The following is a 20979-nucleotide window of genomic DNA, read 5'->3' on the forward strand; positions in this document are numbered from 1 at the left end:
CTTTTTTCCCTGGTGATTGTTATGAGAACATCGTAAGGTTTGGCTTGTTGCCATTGCAGCTACTGTCTCAATACTAAGTTAATAAGGTTCCTGTGTTTTGAGAATATTGAGTTATGGCCTAAGTGTCCAAACTACGAAGGTCAAGGCTGTCTGATTTCTCTGATCGACCAGCTACTCTCAGGCGAAAATAAAAATTAGATGTACAGAAGGCGATTCTCTTACTGTGTGGTATAAATCAGAACTCTGCAAAATAAACTTTGGCACTTGCTTGATACGTTCGTCTGTGTCCCTCCTGTTCCCCACATTCCCTTTCTTCATTCTCCTCTCCTTCAACCCTGTTCCCTCTTGCCAAACCAGCCATGACATTTATGGAATAGGAAAAAATATTCACAAATGACATATCAGGTAAAGGGCCAGTATTCAAAAATATTTATAGAACTTATCAAACTCAACACACACACACACACACACAAATTAGTCAAGAAATGGAAAAAAGAGGGGTTCCTGGGTGGCTCAGTTGGTTGGGCCTCTGTCTTTAGCTCAGGTAATGACCCTAGGGTCCTGGGATAGAGCCCTGCAATGGGTTCCCTGCTTGGCAGGAAGCCTGCTTCTCCCTCTCCCACTTTTCCTGCTTGTGTTCTCTCTCTCTCTTGTTGTCTTTGTCAAATAAATGAATGAAATCTTAAAAAAAAGAAAGAAAGAAAGAAAGAAAGAAAGAAATGGGGAAAAGTCATGAACAGGTGTTTCTCCAGAGAAGACATATAAATGGCTAACAGACACATGAAAAAATGCTCAACAGCACTTGACATCAGGGAAATACAAATCAAAACCAAAATGAGATACCACCTCACCAGTAAGAATGACTAAAATTAATGTCAGGAAACAACATATGTTGGCTGAAACATAGAGAAAGGGGAATCCTCTTACACCAGTGGGAATGCAAGCTGGTATAGCCATTCTATAAAATGGCATGAAGGTTCCTCATAAAGTTAAAAATAGAGCTACCCAGCAATTGTACTACTAGGTACTTATCCAAAAGATACAAACACAGTGATTGGAAGGGGCATGTGCATCCCAATGGTTATAACAGCAATATCTGCAATAGTCAAACTATGCAAAGAGTCCAGATGTCCATTAACAGATGCTTTCATAAAAGATAAAAATAAAGATGATATGGTATTTATGTGTGTATATGTAAGCACACATACAATGGGATAATACTCAGTCATCAAAAAGAGTAAAATCTTGCCATTTGCAACAATGTGGATGGAACTAGATGCTAAACAAAATAAGTCAGTCACAGAAAGACAAGTAACATATGATTTCACCCATATGTGGAATTTAAGAAAAAAAAAACATATGAACATAGGGAAGGGAAGGAAATAATAAAATAAGATAAAAAATAAGGAGGGGGAAAAACCATAAGAGACTCTTAACTATAGAAACAAACAGGGCTGCTGGGGGCAGGTGGGTAGAGGAATGCGGTGAGTGATGGGCACTGAGGAGGGCACCTGTAAACTGTAATTGGGTGTTATATGCAACTGATGAATTACTAAATTATACCCCTGAAACTAATAATACATTATATGTTAACTAAATTGAATTTAAATAATTTTTTTTTTGTTTAAAAGGGGGAAATTTGGATACAGAGGCAGACATACAGAGAGGAAAAATAGTATGAGGAGAGAGAGAGAGGATAGACATCTATAAGCTAAAAAAACACCTGAAGCCAGGGGAGAGGCCTGGAACAGATTCCCCCTTAGATCCCTCAGAAGGGACAAACCTTTTGGACACATTGATTTTGGGCTTCCAGCCTCCAGAACTCTGAGACAACAAATGTCTTGGTCTTGGTTTGAGCCAAAGAGAGAGGGACATAGAGGGAGAGAGAGTTTCCCAGACTAACAAATGTTAAAAGAACTCATCACAACAGAATCAAGCCTATGAGAAATTGCAAAGAGGACTCTTTGAGGGAAAAGCCATAAGTAGGAGTAGGAAAAGTAGAAAACACAAAAGCAGCAAAAATAAGTATATCTATAAAAATCAGCCAAGGGGTTCACAGTGTAAAAGGATGTGTAAGTATGATACCAAATACTTAATATAGACTGCTATGTGCATAAGATATAATACATGCATCAAATGGTAAGTGCAAATCAAAAATTAGTAAGACATATGCAAAAGAGAGAGAGACACACACACACAGAAAGACAGAGAGCGAAGTATATCACTAAGTATATCACTAAGGAAAGCCAGCAAATCACAAGAGAAGAGAGCAAGAGAAGGAAGGAACAACAACAACAACAACAACAAAATCATAAAACAAGTAACAAAATGGCAGTTAAGTACATACCTACCAATAATTATGGTGAGTATAAATGCACTAAATGCTCTAATCAAAAGACACAGGGTGACTGAATGGGTTAAAAAATAAAACAACAACCTCTATTTACATGTTGCCTAAGTGACTCATTTCAGCCCTAAAGACACAAGCAGTTTGAAAGTGAAGGGATAGAAAACCATTTAGCAAGCAAATTGAAGTGAAAAGCAGAGGTACCAAACTTTTATCAGACAAAATAGACTTCAAAAAAATAAAAAACTGTAACAAGAGACAAAGAAGGCCACTAAATAATCATAAAGGGAATAATCCAACAAGAAGTAAAACAATTGTGAATATTCATGCACCCAACATGGGAGCACCCAAATACACAGGCAGCTAAAAACAAACATAAGGTTGATATCCAGGATCTATAAAGAACTCCTCAAACTCAAAACACACACAAAAGAGACAATCATATAAAAAAAATGGGCAGAAGATATGAACAGACACTTCTCCAATGAAGACATACAAATGGCTATCAGACACATGAAAAAATGTTCATCATCACTAGCCCTCAGGGAGATTCAAATTAAAACCACATTGATTTGGGGAGTTTATATTTTTCCAGGAATGCATCTATTTCATCTAGGTTGCTTAGCTTATTGGACTATAACTGTTGATAATAACTTCTGATGATTGTTTCTACTTCCTTGGTGTTCGTTGTGATCTCTCCCTTTTCATTCATAATTTTATGAATTTGGGCTTTCTCTCTTTTCTTTGGAATAGTGTGGCCAAGAGTTTATCGATCTTATTGATTCTTTCAAAAGCCAGCTTCTAGTTTCATTGATGCATTATACTGTATCTCTGGTTTCTACCTCATTGATCTCAGCTCTAATCTTGATTATTTCCCTTCTTATGTGTGGGGTTGGTTTGATTTGTTGTTGATTCTCCTGTTCTTTAAGGTGTAGAGATAGCTGCTGTGTCCTGGATTTTTCAAATTTTTTGAGGGAGGCTTGGATAGCTATGTATTTCCCCCTTCGGACTGCCTTTGCTGTATCCCATAGGTTTTGGACCCAAGTGTCTTCATTCTAATTGATTTCCATGAATTGTTGAAGTTCTTCTTTGATCTCCTGGTTGATCCAAGCATTCTTAAGCATGGTGGTCTTTAGCTTCCAGGTGTTTGATTTCCTTCTGAACTTTTCCTTGTGATTCAGCTCCAGTTTAAAGCATTGTGATCTGAGAATGTGCAGGGAATATTCTCAGTCTTTTGGTATCAGTTGAGTCCTGATTTGTCACCCAGTATGTGGTCTGTTCTTGAGAAGGTTCCATGTGCACTTGAGAAGAATGAGTATTCTGTAGTTTTAGGGTGGAATGTTCTGTATATATTGATGAGGTCCATCTGGTCCAATGTGTCATTCAATGCTCTTGTTTCTTTATTGATTTTCTGCTTTGATGATCTGTCTATTTCTGAGAGAGGTATGTTAAGATCTCCTACTATTAATGTATTCATATCAATATGACTCTTTATCTTGATTAATAGTTTTCTTCTTTAATTGGATGCTCCCATATTGGGGGAATAGATATTTACAATTGTTAGATCATCTTGGTGGATAGTCCCTTTAAGAATGATGTAGTGTCTTTCTGGATCTCTGACTACAGTCTTTAGTTTAAAATCTAATTTGTCTGATATGAGAATCGCTACCCCGGCATTCTTTTGAGGCCCATTGGCATGAAAGATGCTTCTCCATCCCTTCACTTTCAGTCTTGGTGTATCTTTAGGTTCAAAATGGGTCTCTTGTAGACAACATATGGATGGATCCTGTCATTTTATCGAATCAGCAACCCTGTGCCATTTTATGGGCGCATTGAGAACATTCACATTGAGAGTGATTACTGATAGATACATTTTTACTGACATCGTGTTACCTTTGAAGAGAGAAGAGTCACATCTCTCAATTAATGTAGAAAAAGTATTTGACAAAATCCTGCATCCGTTCCTGATCAAAACACTTCAAAGTATAGGGATAGGGGGAACATTCCTCAACTTCATAAAATCTATCTATGAAAGACCCACAGCAAATATCATCCCCAATGGGAAAAAGGTTGCAGCCTTCCTGTTGAGATCAAGAACATGACAAGGATGCTCACTCTCACCACTCTTGTTCAACATAGTATTAGAAGTCCTAGCAACAGCAATCAGACAACAAAGAGAAATAAAATATATGCAAATTGGCAATGAAGGAATCAAACACTCTCTCTTCGCAGATGACATGATTCTTTATATAGAAAACCAAAAGACTCCACCCCCAAACTACTAGAACTCATACAACAATTCAGCAATGTGGCAGTATACAAAGTCAATGTACAGAAATCAGTGGCTTTCTTATACACTCAAAATGAAAATACAGAAAGGGAAATTAGAGAATCGATTCTATTGACTATAGCACCAAGAACCATAAGATACCTGGAAATAAACCTAAGCAAAGAGGTAAAGGAACTCTACTCAAGGAACTACAGAACACTCATGAAAGAAACTGAAGAAGACACAAAAAGATGGAAGACCATTCCATGCTCTTGGATCAGAAGAATAAACATTGTTAAAATGTCTATACTGCCTAGAGAAATCTATATTTTAATGCCATTCCGATCAAAATTCCACCGGTATTTTTCAAAGAGCTGGAGCAAATAATCCAAAAATTTGTATGGAATCAGAAGAGACCCCGAATCGCTAAGGAAATGTTGAAAAACAAAAATAAAACTGGCGGCATCACGTTACCGGATTTCAAGCTTTACTACAAAGCTGTGATCACCAAGATAGCATGGTACTGGCATAAAAACAGACACATAGACCAGGGGAACAGAGTAGAGAGCCCAGATATGGACCCTCAATTCTATGGTCAGTTAATCTTCAACAAAACAGGAAAAAATATGCAGTTGAAAAAAGACCGTTTCTTCAATAAATGGTGCTGGGAAAACTGGACAGCTATATGTAGAAGAATGAAACCCGACCATTCTCTTACACAATACACAAATATAAACTCAAAATGGATAAAAGACCTCAGCGTGAGACAGGAAACCTTCAGAATCCTAGAGGAGAACATAGGCAGTAACCTCTTTGATATCAGCCACAGCAACTTCTTTCAAGATATGTCTCCAAAGACAAAGGAAACAAAAGTGAAGATGAACTTTTGGGACTTCATAAAAATCAAAAGCTTCTGCATAGCAAAGGAAACAGTCAAGAAAACAAAGAGGCAACCCATGGAATGGGAGAAGATATTTAGAAATGACAGTACAGACAAAAGGTTGATATCCAGGATCTATAAAGAACTTCTCAAACTCAACACACAAAAAAACAGATAATTATATCAAAAAATGGGCAGAAGATATGAACAGACACTTCTCCAATGAAGACATACAAATGGCTATCAGACACATGAAAAAATGTTCATCATCACTAGCCATCAGGGAGATTCAAATTAAAACCACATTGAGATTCCACCTTACACCACTTAGAATGGCCAAAATTAGCAAGACAGGAAACAACATGTGTTGGAGGGAATGTGGAGAAAGGGAACCCTCTTACACTGTTGGTGGGAATGCAAGTTGGTGCAGCCACTTTGGAGAACAGTGTGGAGATTCCTCAAGAAATTAAAAATAGAGCTTCCCTGAAATTGCACTACTGGGTATTTACCCCAAAGATACAGATGACGTGAAAAGAAGGGCCATCTGTACCTCAATGTTTATAGCAGCAATGGTCACGGTCGCCAAACTGTGGGAAGAACCAAGATGCCCTTCAATGGACGAATGGATTAGGAAGATGTGGTCTATATACACTATGGAGTATTACGCCTCCATCAGAAAGGACGAATACCCAATTTTTGTAGCAACATGGACAGGACTGGAAGGGATTATGCTGAGTGAAATAAGTCAAGCAGAGAGAGTCAATTATCATATGGTTTCACTTATTTGTGGAGCATAATAAATAGCATAGAGGACAAGGGGAGATGGAGAGGAGAACGGAGTTGAAGGAAATTGGAAGGGGAGGTGAACCATGAGAGACTATGGACTCTGAAAAACAATCTGAGGGTTTTGAAGGGGTGGGAGGTCGGGGTACCAGGTGGTGGGTCTTAGAGAGGGCATAGTTTGCATGGAGCACTGGGTATGGAGCAAAAACAATGAATACTGTTACACTGAAAATAAATAAAAAATAAAATAAAAATCATGCATAGAACAGTTATAAAAAAAGAACAAACATAAGGGAAGTAATGAGCAGGATAACAGTTGAGGACTTTCAATATACCACTTACATCAATGGATTAAAACTGTGGAAATACATGTTGAATGACACCCCAGACCAGATGGATCTAACAAATGTATTCAGAGAATTCTAGTTTAAAACAGCAGAATACACATTTTTTTCAAGTGCACATGGAACATCCTCCAGAATACAGTACATACTAGACCACAAAACAAGTCTCAGAAAACTTAAAAAGACTGAAGTTATACCATGCATCATTTTTGACCACAACATGATGAAACTAGAAATCAACCACAGGAAAAAATCCGGGAAGAAAAAACTACTGAAAGAGAGATGATATTTTCACATGACACATCCAATAAAGGGTAGGTATCCAAAATATATAAAGAATTCATACAACTCAACACCAAAACAAAACAAAACAAAACCGACAACCCTTAAAATTGGGCAGAGGGCATGAAAAGACATTTCTCCAAAGATGACATACAGATGGCCACAGATGGCTAACAGACATATGAAAAGATGCCCAACAGCAGTCATCATTAGGGAAATGCAAATCAAAGCCACAATGAGGTATCACTTCATATCTGTCAGAATGACTAATGCAAAAACACATACAAAAAAACAACAAATGTGGGAAGGATGTGGGAGAAAAAGCAACCATCTTGTATTACTGATGGGAACGCAAACCATTGCAGCCATTGTGGGAAAGAGCATGAGGCTTTCTCAAGAAATTAAAGACATAATTACCATGTGTTTTATTAATTCGACTACTTAGAATTTACCTAAAGAATATGAAAACACTAATTCAAAAAGATATATGCACCCCTATGTTTACTGTGCATTATTTATGTTAGTGAAGATATGGAAGCAATCCATGTCTGTCACCAGATGAATTGATAAAGAAGATGTGATATATATATATATATATATAAGAAATGAAATCTTTGCTATTTGCAACAACATGGATGGATCTAGAGGGTAAAATGCTAAGTTAAAAATGTCAGAGAAAGACAAATACCATATGATTCCACTCCTTTGCAGAATTTAATAAACAAATGAACAAAGAAAAAAAAGTGACAAACCAAGAAACAGACTCTTAACTATATGGAGCAGACTGAGAGCTACCAGAGGGGAGGTGAGTGGGGATTGGTGAAATAGTTGAGGAGGATTAAAAGTACACTTACCATGATGAGCACTGAAATAATATAAATGTATACAGTTGCTGAATCACTATATTGTTAATCTGAAATGGATATACCATGGAATGTCAACTATACTGGTAAAATAAATTTCAAAAAATAATTGAAATCAATTCTTCTCAAACTCTTTAAAAAACTTAAGAGGAAATTATGCTGAAATCCACTTTACAAAAACTAGCATTATCTTGATATCAAAATCACAAAGGTATGCCACAAAGGGAAAAAAAAGCAAAAAAAAAAAAAAACTACAGACCAACATCTCTGATGAATATAGGAATATAGGTGCAAAAATCCTAACAAAATACTAGCAGAATGAGCTCTCAAGTACAATAAATCAATTGTACATCATGATCAAGGAATTATCCCTGAAATACAAGGATGGTTCAACATATATGTCCAATAAATGATACACCTCATTAATAAAATGATAGATAAAAGTCAAATGATCAGCTCAAAATGTATTTACAAAAGACAACATATTTTCCAGCTAAAAACTCAGTAATTTGTGTATAGAAACAATGAACCACAATCTAATAAAGTGCACAAATGACAAACCCACAGCAAATATCATACTCAAGGGTGAAAGATAGAAAGCTTCTCTGCTAAGATCAGGAACAAGACAAGGGTGCCTACTGTCATCACTACCATTCAACATAGAACTGGAAATCCCATCCAGAGTAATTAGAAAGGAAAAAGAAGTAAAAGGCATACAAATAGGAAAGGAAGAAGTAAAACTGTATCTGTTTATAGATGACATGACTATATACATATACATATATATGTATATATGTTTATCAAAACATTTAACATTGCATACTAAATATGTAAATATTTATATTTTATATTTTATATTTATATATATATAGAGAGAGAGAGAGAGACTCCAACAAAAAAGAAATTAGAACTAATAAATGAATTCAGTCAGATTGCAAAATACAGAATCAACATACAAACCTCAGTTGTGTTTCTATACACTAATAATGTACCATCTGAAGGAGATTTAAAAAAAAAAAACTTATCCCTATTACAACAGCACTAAAAACTATAAAACACTTATTTATAAATTTAACCAAGGAGATAAAAGACCTATACACTGAAAACTATAAGATACTGATTAAAGAGACTGAAGAAGACAAACGGAAATGAAAATATATCCTGTGTTATAGGACTGAAAGAATATTATAAAATACTGGAATTAATACTGTGAAAACCACTAAAAAAACCACACATTCAATGCAATCTGGGTCAAAATTCCAAGGACATTTCTTTGAGAAAAAAAAAAAACTCTTCTAAAATTTGTATGGAACCACAGAAGATCTAGAATAATTAAAGCAATCCTGAGAAAGAAACCAAAGCTTAAGGTACCACTGTACTTGACTTCAAGTTACATTGCAAAGCCATAATAATCAAAACAGTATTGTATCAACATAAAACAGGCATAGAGAACAGTGGAGCGGAATGACATGGACAAATCTGGAAGATATTATGCTAAAGAAATGTCAGAAATAGAAAGACACATTTTGTATGGCATCACTTATTCATGGAATTTTTAAAGCCAATTTTATAGAAGGAAAATAGAATACTGGCTGCTGGGGGTGGTGGATATGGGGTGATGTAGATGAAAGGACACAGATTTTCAGTTATAAGAAGAATAAGTTCTGAGGATCCAATGTACAGCATCGTGACTATGGTCAATAATATGTTAAGAGTAGGTCTTTAGCATTCTTCATACATACACAAAAATAGTTACCTTTGTTAACTATGAAAGTAATGGGTGTGTTAAGTATCTTCATCTTGGTAATCATTTTGTAATGTATAAGCATATCAAAGCATTTCATATTATAAACTAAGCATATAATTACATTTGTCAAAAAAAGGCACGACCCCCCCCAGAAAAAAAAATACTTTCCTTAAATCCAAGGAGTTAGTGGGAGCAGCTGATCATGTCATGTTTAAGCATTTGGTTCCGTGTTGAAATCCTTGTATGTGATCTCCATTCAACCACTTACTAGCTGTATTGCATTGAGGTTACTGGATACCTTTAATCTCAAGAAAACTACAATTGGTTGTAAAGATTCAATGAAGTAAAGTGAAACAAGCAATAAAATATTGCTTGCTCAGAGTCTCAACCTAAAACGTTGGAGATACACTTTTCAATATGCTATGTAAACCCAAACCATTTTTCTTTTAACCTTTAAAAAAAAAATCCCTTTACTGAGGTAAGACTGGCAAACAAAAGCTGTGCATATTTAGGGGCGCCTGGGTGGCTCAGTGGGTTAAGCCACTGCCTTCTGCTCAGGTCATGAACTGAGAGTCCTGGGATTGAGCCCCGCATCGGGCTCTCTGCTCAGCAGGGAGATTGCTTCCTCCTCTCTCTCTCTGCCTGCCTCTCTGCCTGCTTGTGATCTCTCTCAATAAATCTCTCTCAAATAAATAAATAAAATCTTAAAAAAAAAAGCTGTGCATATTTAATGTGAACAACTTGATGTTTGGCAATAAGTTTACATCCACAAAATCATCACCACAATCTATTCCCTGAACATATCCATTACCCTCAAAGATTCCTCTCACTCTATTATTTTGCTGTGTGTTGGGGGGGGGGTAAGGAAAGTTAACATAAGATCTACCCTCTTAGCAATTTTTAAGTATACAATACAGTATTATTAATATAGACACCATGATGTACAATAGTCCTCTAGGCAATACTCATCTTATATAACTGAAACTTTGTATCCCTTGATTCATACCTGTTCTCTCTTCCCCAAGCCCCAGGCAACCACTGTTCTATTGTATGTTTCTATGGGTTTGACTATTTTAAATTTTTCATCTAAGTGGTATCATATAGAATTAGTCCTATTGCATCTAGTTTATTTCATTTAGCATTATTTCTTCCAGATTCATCCAGTGTTGTCACAAATGTCAGGGTTTCTTCCTTCTTAAGTCTAAATAATATTCATTCATATATATATATGAATGAATATTCATATATATATATGAATGAATATATGAATGAATGAACATATGAATATGAATATACATTAATGAATATAATGAATATATATGAATGAATGAATGAATCCAGTTCCATTCTTTGCATGTGGATATCCAATTCATCAACGCCATTTATTCATCAATGCCACCATATATATATATATATATATATATATATCATATGCCACATTTTCTTTATCCACTCATCCACTGATGGACATTTAGCTTACTCACATGTCTTGGTTTTTATGAATAAGGCTGAAGTAAACAGAAAAATTCAGGTAGACTTTTGAGATCTCTTTGGGATCCTAATTTCAACTGTTAGATACATACCCAGAAGCTGGTTTTCTGGCTAATATGGTAGTTCTCTTTAAAATTTTTGAAGACCCTCAATACTGTTTTCCATAGTGCCTATACCAATTTATATTCCCATCAACGGGGTACAAGGGATCCCTTTTCTCCACATCCTCAACATTTGTTCTTTATTTTGGGGGGGGGTGGTTTTCTTTTTTGTTTTTGTTTTTTGATAGCAGCCATCCTAACAGGTGTGCAGTGATATCTCCTTGTGGCTGGATGTGCATTTCCCAGATGATCAGTGGTGTTGAGCATCTCATCACACACTCACCATTTGTATATATTTTTGGGAAAATATCTATTCACTACTTTATTTTTAAATGGATTGTTTTCTGTTATTTTTTATTAACATATAATGTATTATTTGCCCTAGAGGTACAGGTCTCTGAATCATCAGGCTTACACAAGTCACAGCACTCATATAACATATCATCCCCAATGTCCATAACCCAGCCACCCTATCCCTATCCACCCTCCCCACCCAGCAACCCTCAGTTTGTTTCATGAGATTAAAGGTCTCTTATGGTTTGTCTCCCTCTTGATCCTACCTTGTTTCATTTTTTCTCTAAATGGACTATTTTTTTGTTATTGAGCTATAAGAGTTCCTTATATATTTTGGACATTAACCCTTACCATATACATGGTTTGTAAATATTTTCTGCCATTCTGCAGGTTGATTTTTTCATCTCGTTGATTGTTTCCTTTGCTGTGTAGAAGCTTTTTAGTTTGATATACCCCCCTTGTCTATTTTTTTTTCTTTTGTTGCCTGTTCTTTTGGTGTCATAGTCAAGAAATTATTGCCAAAAACAATGTCAAGAAGCTTTTTCTCCTATGTTCTCTTCCAGGAGCCCTACAGTTTCAGTTTCAGGTCTTACATTTAAGTCATTAATCCGTTTTGAGTTGATTTTTCTCTGTGATGGTAGACAAGAATCCAGTTCCATTCTTTGCATGTGGATATCCAATTCATCAACACCATTTATTGAAGATACTGTCTTTTCCCTTCGTGTGCTCTTGGTACCTTTGTCAAAGGTTAGTTGACTCTGAGCATGCATTTATTTCTAGGATCTCTATTCATTTCCACTGATCTGTAAGTCTGTATTTCATGAAAAATAGAGGGCTACTGAAATCTGATTGAAACTGTGAGTTGATCTACTTCCCCTTAAACTTCTCTAAACTTTGCTTTATGAATCTGAAACTCATGCTTGAACATGAATGTTTAGGGTTTTTAAACTTCTCTGATTGAATTTATATTTTACTCTAAATCTTTAAGTAAACTGATAATAGATTTTTTAAACACTGTCTCTTCCATTCCATAATTTACATCACATCTATATTATTGACTAATTTTTTCCTCCTATTTGACTCTTATTTTCCTGACTGTACATATATCTAGTAAATTTGTATTGGATGCTTCACAACAGGATATTATATGTACATTATTTATATTTTGTTATCTTCCTCTGATTAATGTTTAAGACATCCTTCTTTTTCTTTTTTATATATTTTTTAAAATTATTTAATTAACATATAATGTATTATTAGCCCCAGGGGTACAGGTCTGTGAATCGCCAGGTTTACACACTTCACAGCACTCACCATAGCACATACCTTCCCCAATGTCCATACCCCACCACCCTCTCCCTAACCCCCTCCCCCAGGCAACCCTCAGTTTGTTTTGTGAGATTAAAAGTCTCTTATGGTTTGTCTCCCTCCCGATCCCATCGTATTTCATTTATTCCTTTCCTCCCCCCCAAACCCCCCACATTGCCACTAGACTTATCAGGGAGATCATATGATAATTGTCTTTCTCTGACTGACTTATTTTGCTCAGCATAATACCCTCTAGTTCCATACACATCATCACAAATGGCAAGATTTCATTTCTTTTGATGGCTCCACAATATTCCATTGTGTGTGTGTGTATGCGTGTGTGTGTGTGTGGCGAATATATATATTCTTCTTTATCCATTGGTTGATGGACTTCTAGGTTCTTTCCATAGTTTGGCTATTGTGGACATTGCTGCTATAAAGATTTGGGTGCACATGCCCCTTTCAATCACTACATTTGTATCTTTAGGGTAAGTACCCAGTAGTGTGATTGCTGGGTCCCATTCCCTGTCATTTCCTGACTTGTTAATTTTGGCCATTCTGACTGGTGTGAGGTGGTATCTTACTGTGGTTTTTATTTGTATTCCCTGATGCCCAGTGATGTGGAACACTTTTTAATAGGTCTATTGGACATCTGGATGTCTTCTTTGCAGAAATGTCTGTTCTTGTCCTCTTCCCATTTCTTGATTGGATTATTTGTTCTTTAGGTGTTGAGTATGATAAGTTCTTTCTTAATTTTGGATACTAGCCCTTTATCTGATATGTCATTTGAAAATATCTTCTCCCATTCTGTCAGTTGTCTTTTGGTTTTGTTAACTGTTTCCTTTGCTGTGCAAAAGCTTTTGATTTTGAAGAAATCTGAGTTCATTTTTCCCCTTGCTTCTCTTGCCTTTGGCGATGCTCCTAGAAAGAAGTTGCTGTGGCTGAGGTCAAAGAGGTTGCTGCTTGAGTTCTCCTCAAGGATTTTGATGGATTCCTTTCTCACATTGAGGGTCCTCCATCCATTTGGAGTCTATTTTCATGTGTGGTGTAAGGAAATGGTCCAGTTTCATTTTTCTGTATGTGGCTGTCCAATTCTCCCAATACCATTTGTTGAAGAAGATGTCTTTTTTCCATTGGACATTCTTTCCTGCTTTGTTGAAGATTACTTGACCACAGAGTTGAGGGTCTGTTTCTGGGCTCTCTCTTCTGTTCCATTGGTCTGTGTGTCTGTTTTTGTGCCAGTACCATACTGTCTTGACGACGACAGCTTTGTCATAGAGCTTGAAGTCTGGAATTGTGATGCCACCAACTTTGGCTTTCTTTTTCAACATTCCTCTAGCTATTCAAGGTCCTTCCTGGTTCCATACATATTTTAGGATTATTTGTTCAATTTCCTTGAAAAAAATGGATGGGATTTTGATAGGGATTGCATTAAATGTGTAGATAGCTTTAGCTGGCATAGACATTTTCATGATATTTCTTCTTCCAATCCATGAGCATGGAACATTTTTCCATTTCTTTGTGTCTTCCTCAATTTCTTTCATGAATACTTTACAGTTTTCTGAGTACAGATTCTTTGCCTCTTTGGTTAGGTTTATTCCTAGGTATCTTGTGGTTTTGGGTGCAATTGTAAGTGGAATTGACTCCTTCATTTCTCTTTCTTCTGTCGTATTGTTGGTGTATAGAAATGCAACTGATTTCTGGGCATTGATTTTAAATCCTGACACTTTACTGAATTCCTGGACAAGTTCTAGCAGATTTGGAGTGGAGTCTTTGGGTTTTCCACAGATAGTATCATATCATCTGCCGAAAATTGGTTTGACTTCTCCTTTGCCAATTTGGATGCCTTTAATTTCTTTTGTTGTCTGATTGCTGAGGCTAGGACTTCTAGTACTATGTTGAATAGCAGTGGTGATAATTGACATCCCTGCCGTGTTCCTGACCTTAGCGGAAAAGTTCTCAATTGTTTTTCAATGCTTTTAAGATATAAGCTTTCTTGTTCAAATAGCTAAAGGGCAATGAAATTACCTCAAGAAAGTCTTCAGACTTTCTTTGGATACTTTCTCAATTGTGCCAAATATCCAAATGGATATTTGGATACTTTCTCAAATGCATCACAGTATTTCCTATTTTACCTTGACTCTAATGTCATTTATTTCCCATATTTCATAGAGAGTTAATATCCAGGATTACAATGTCAAATCATACTTACATGAATTTGTGATCTTATCCATTATAAGCTTTTATTAAATAATTATGAGTTATATGTATTTAAGTGCTTAAGAAAACAACAACAACAGGTAAGTTTCTAGGACATTGAAGCCAGTTCCCCAGGTCCTTCTTTAGTAGAAAACTAATTCCTCTGGCCAAAACTCAGAAAACCTCCTTCAGATCAGCATAGATTAGATTTCAAAAATAATTTCACAGGTTTCTTCATACAACTAGAACCACTTAAATTGTGAAACATTTCCATTCTATATTATCAAGAGTATTCATATAAATTACATGACATTTCTTAGAGAACCATGCCTCAGAAATTCTGGATTCTATTTACAATGGATAATACTTTATCAGCAACATTATGGTAAAGGAATTTAAGAAATAAAATTTATTTCTTCTAGTAAACATCTTTAGTTGATTTTCCTCGAGTCCATTCAAGAAACAATTCAATGTGTTTCCCTGTCTTCTTTCCTTTACTGCAGGGGATTTCTTCATGGTCAAGAGAAAGAAGGGATAGCAGACAAGCTGCTTTAATTTTCATCCTTAAAATTCATTTAATTCACACAATGATACGCACATGACTTGAAACAACTTGGCCACCATCAAAGCTATCCCTATCATAACATTTTAGTTTCACCAATATATAAAAAATTTAACAAAATACCTAAAACTATAATAATGTGAAAAATAAGTCAATTAAAGAAATTCACTAAAATGTTATTCAAAAAAAGTTCTGAATACACCAAACCTTAAACATGTTTTTTTCTATACCCTTTTTGTTTTCTCTATAATGTATTTAAACAAGTTTATTAAATGTTCTTATAATTATTATAATAATTTAATTAATTCCATCCTTTGTATTCCATATCTCCAAATTTGCCTATTTCTTGTTTCCTGTTTTCAACATTTCTCATTTGTTACTCTTACCGTAAACCATGCTTTAAGAGATACCATGTGATCATAAATTATGTCAAGAATTTATTTTTCAAAAGATTAGTTCAAGATTTGACAAAAACAAACATTCTTATTAAAAATCTGTAATATGAAGGGCACCGGGTGGCTCAGTGGGTTAAAGCCTCTGCCTTCAGCTCAGGTCATGATCCCGGGGTCCTGGGATCGAGTACTGCATCGGGCTCTCTGCTCCGCGGGGAGCCTGCTTCCTCCTCTCTCTCTGCCTGCCTCTCTGCCTACTTGTGATCTCTGTCTGTCAAATAAATAAATAAAATATTTAAAAAAAATCTGTGATATGAGATCATCTATTCAGGGATATCAAAATTATAAAACAAAAGAAATATTATGCTTTGACTCCTATGACCCTATTAGCCATCAAAGGAGTGATTTGGAGCTTGCATTTGATTCTTCTCTTAATAAGTTCTTATAAAATAACCAAGTGAATACAAAAGTTGGAAAAAATAATCTACCACAAACCTAAAAATATAAGTAAATGTAGTAAAAAGTTTTGTGAACATGGATTAGGTAATGACATATCATATATATGTAATATCAATATCCCAAGTAATATCAATAACGTGAGTAGCAAAAGCCAAAATTTTGGACGCAATTAAGAATATAAAGAGGCAGGGGTGCCTGGGTGTCTCAGTGGGTTAAAGCCTCTGCCTTCAGCTCAGGTCAGCATTCCAGGGTCCTGTGAATGAGCCCTACATCAGGCTCTCTGCTCAGCAGGGAGCCTGATTCTCTTCCTCTCTCTCTGCCTGCCTCTCTGCCTACTTGTGATCTCTGTCTGTCAAATAAATAAATAAAATATTTAAAAAAAGAATGTAAAAAGCAGCTCATAGATTTTTTTAAAAATTGCGAGTTATATATCTGATAACAGACTCATATCCAGAATATATAAAGATCTCTACAACTGTAGAAAGATGAAAAACTCAATATATGGTCAAGTATCAGAATATATATTTCTTCAATGAATATATATAAGTCACCAATAAGCACATGAAAACATACTCAATATAATTAGGACAATATAAATGGAAACCACCATAGAATACCACATCATATGAATCTACAAGGATGGCTAAAGTGTTAAAAAAAAAAAAGTTAAGGAAAAAAAAATAATAACCCACAAGTGTTGATGAGGACACAGAGAAATCGAAATACCATACACTGTATCCTGGGCTGGTATGATAGTAAGATGGTACAGCCACTTTGGGAAAATGCCAGCCATTCCACAAAATGTGAAATACAGAGTTCACATATGATCTAGCAATTCTAATTCCAGGGATACACCTTAGAAAAGTGCAAACATATATTCACACAAAAACTTGTTAATGCATAACTCATAATAGACCAAAAATGGAAACAACACAAATGTCCAACAGCTACTGAATAGATAAATACAAGGTGCCATATCCATACAATGGAATGTTACTCAGCCATAAAAAGAAATGAATTGCTGATACATGTTACAACATAAATGATCCTTTTACACATTATGCTAAGTGAAAGAAGCCAATCATAAAAGGCATATATTCTGTGATTCCATTTATATGAAATGTCCAGAATAGGCCAGTCTACAGAAACAGAAAATATATTAATGGTTTCCAGGGTGCAAAGAGATGTGAGATTGGAATGTAATAGTCTATGGGTCCAGCCTCTCTTTGTGGGATGAAGAAAATTCTGCTTAAGAGTGTGAGATACTAGTGTCCTTGACATAATAGGTAGAAGCAAATCTAACAATTTCTATAATTGTAACAGAATCTGGGAGTCACTGGTGATTGTCTCTAAACTGTTTACCCTTACACAGTTCTCTAATACAGCCTTAAGTGGGGTATTTGAAAAGAAACAATCCATGGTTTATCCAAAATAGAGCTCTTAAAAGATAATTCTTGAAAGTGTATATAATGAAAAAATTATTGGTAGTCATCTGGATCAACATACTAAGAGTATTTTAAATAAATCTTGGTGAGAAAATGGAAAGAAATATAATTATAAGTTAGCATTCATAAGAAAGTGAGTGAATCATGTTTTTTAATAATGACACAGGGATTCAAATCAAATGTTGCTTTGTAAATTTAGCATATGATACTTTTAACTCATTGGAAAAATACTTCAAATAAATATAAAATACATTACAGATTGATATTTGTGTATACATCTATAATATTGACAGCAAAATTTTAACGAGTATTAAACCTAAATGTGAGAAAGATCATTTTTTTCATCATTTGAAAATTTTAAGTTCAATGTAAATTTTTCTCTAATAGTAACAAAATGGATGGCCAGTTAACTTAATAACTTTTTTTAAGATTTTATTTATTTGACAGACACAGATCACAAGTAGGCAGAGAGAGAGAGAGAGGAGGAAGCAGGCTCCCTGTGGAGCAGAGAGCCCAATGTGGGGCTCAATCCCAGGACCCTGGGACCATGACCTGACCCAAAGGCAGAGGCTTAACCCACTGAGCCACCCAGGCACCCCTAACTTAATAGTTTTAATTATCTTTGAATATGTTCCTCTTCTCCCCAAAAGACATTTTCATAATTTAATACAACTCAATATCAACTTTTTAATTACATCTTTCCAAAATAGTATTTCAGTTGTAAACAAACTTCTTCAAAGATTTCTTCTATGCCTCTAACTAAATCTCACAATTTTAAATAACTTTCTCAGAGCTGCCTTCATCTCTTTATTTCGAAGACTATAGATCAAAGGGTTGAAAAGTGGAGTTAACACAGAATAAAACAAAGTCACATATTTCTGCATTCCAGTTGGATTGCCTGATGTTGGGCTTACATATACAACCATGATAGAGCCATAAAATAGGGACACTATGGCCAGATGGGAGCCACACGTGGAGAAGGCCTTGTGCCGCCCTTCTCCTGAGGGGACTCTCAGCACAGCTCTGATCACCAAGGTATAGGAGTTGGTAATGAAGAATAAGGTAGAGAAAATGAGGACTGAGTTATAGATGGCACAGATGATCTCAGTTGCTGGAGCTGGCACACAGGACAGCTTTATAAGAGGTCCTGGGTCACAAAGGAAGTGATCAATCTTATTGGAACAACAAAATGGGAGTTGAGAGATGAGGTATATAGGCAAGAGGAAGTATAGGAAACCACACACCCAGCACCCAGCTCCTATTCTGATGCAGCGCTGAACAGTCATGACAGTGGGGTAGTGCAGGGGCCTGCAGATAGCAAGGTACCTGTCAAAGGCCATGGCAGACAAGAAGAAAGTCTCAGTGGTACCCATGGAGAAGAAGAAGTAGAACTGGAGGAAGCAGCCATAGAAAGAGATGGTGCTGGTCTCAGAAAGCAAGTTGGCCAGCATATTAGGTACAGTGGAGGTGATAAACCAGATCTCCAGGAAGGAAAAATTAGCTAGCAGAATATACATTGGAGTTTGCAGTCGACGGTCCCACCTCACAGCACATATAATGCACAGATTTCCAGTTACAGTCAGAATATAAGTCCCAGAGAAGACTGAAAAGAGGATAACCTGAATTTCCCAGGTATAAGGGAAACCCAAGAAAATGAATATACTCACAGAGTTAGAGCAATTATTTATATTGGAAAATGCATTTGTTTTTAAAGCTGAAAAAAAAAAACAGATTTCCATATTACAAGTAGCCTTAAAATATTACTCATTAGGGCAGATCCCTTGCATACAGTTAAATCATTCTGTGTATCAGGAAATAACAAAGTACCGTAATCCATGCAGTGGTATTCCCATGACTGTCATATATTTATAATTCTGTTCTGAATACAGTGAATAAAAATGAAAATTCTTTTGTCATCCTAAGGTTTTCATTCAAAGTTACTTGGTATTGACAATAGTCAAGCGTGCCCCAGGACCTACAACTATTAGGTTAAGCAGTGAAAGAAGAAGGAATGAATAAACAGAAATAAAAAATTGTAGCCTACAAAGATACTTATAATATTAATACTTAATATTCTTTGATCAATTTGTGAGAGAAATATGTTGAGCTGATTTGAGGACAATATTGATTTAAATGTTTGTAATGTATCTGATTTTAATTTTATTGTGTTAAATTATGTGAAATATTCCTATATTCATTTAGAATATTAAAATAAAATCTATTAAAATAAAAATCTATTAGAAGTTTTCCCATTTTGATCCCTCTCTTCAGTAAAAATACACTCAAAAAGAGTTACTGGCAATCTGCCTTATATTGCAAAGAAGCATAAGGAACCAAGTTCTACAATATTGTGTTCATATCAAATATTGCTGTAAAAATTACAATCAATTCTTAATCTATGTCAAGATTTTCACTAAGATCACCATTGATATGAAATACTTGTGCAGACATTGAAGTCCATAGATATCATTTATAAAGACACGTTGAGGTTGGCTGTGCTCACAAAGGCTATTCCTCAAATCTTGCAATCTCAAGCAGGAATAAAATTACCTTTTCTTCTATCCCCTAAAAGCAACTGAAAGTAACATGATAGGCAGTCTATCACTTGAAGCTTCGCTGAAAGAAGGTGTATTCACATTCACTTACTGGAACTTTCCCTGTCCCAGTGCCCCAACTCCTACATAGAGCAATACAAATGGGGAATTGAAAAACTATTTTAAAAGTTATAATACATTTTTGAAGTAACATTTGTATATAAATTCTCAGGGGAAAACCTGGCCTTGATTCTAGAGAAGGAATTCTTTCATAATTCATACATTAAGTGGTATTTAAAATAATATAAAACCAGGAGGGTTGGAAGGAGGACATAAAGGAGCTTGAAGTCATGTGAGCTTTACCTTACCTGCAGATACAAGATGGGTATCATAAAAACCTGTATGGTTGAACACCATCTTCTATATCAGAGTGAAAACTCTAATCTCAGATCTCAGAAAAAGAACAAATATAATAGTGTTCCATACATTACTGTGGAGACTCATAGAACTGCGGATGCTTTTAGGAGAAGAACATTACAATATCAGTCATGGACCTCTTCAGGCTTGCCCTCTTACACTTCTCTTGCTTACATAAACTGACAAAGCAACAGGAAAATTGACACTTGAAAGAGAATCACAGTCTCATGATCTATACAGAACCCACTGAACAATTGAAATA

General features: G+C 35.5%; 1 protein-coding gene across 1 annotated transcript; it reads right to left on the bottom strand.

Moving 5' to 3' along the window:
• Positions 1-18521: 18521 nt before the first annotated feature.
• LOC106004613 (olfactory receptor 11H6-like) lies at positions 18522-20717 on the bottom strand. Its single transcript, XM_013050703.1, has 2 exons — positions 20669-20717; positions 18522-19480 (listed from the first exon to the last, which is right to left on the bottom strand). Exons 1-2 carry the CDS (start codon positions 20715-20717, stop codon positions 18522-18524), a joined length of 1008 nt encoding a protein of 335 aa, XP_012906157.1.
• Positions 20718-20979: the final 262 nt, after the last annotated feature.

This window comes from Mustela putorius, unplaced genomic scaffold (assembly GCF_011764305.1).
Source record: "Mustela putorius furo isolate JIRA1106 unplaced genomic scaffold, ASM1176430v1.1 tig00003896_pilon_pilon_pilon, whole genome shotgun sequence".
NCBI classification, from domain to species: domain Eukaryota; kingdom Metazoa; phylum Chordata; class Mammalia; order Carnivora; family Mustelidae; genus Mustela; species Mustela putorius.

Excerpts from the sequence above, each read along its gene's own strand:
- LOC106004613 (XM_013050703.1), bottom strand. The coding sequence starts at position 20,717 with ATGGTGTTCAACCATACAGGTTTTTATGATACCCATCTTGTATCTGCA. Across the intron at positions 19,481-20,668 it reads TACCCATCTTGTATCTGCAG|CTTTAAAAACAAATGCATTT; the intron begins GTAAGGTAAAGC and ends TTTTTTTTTCAG.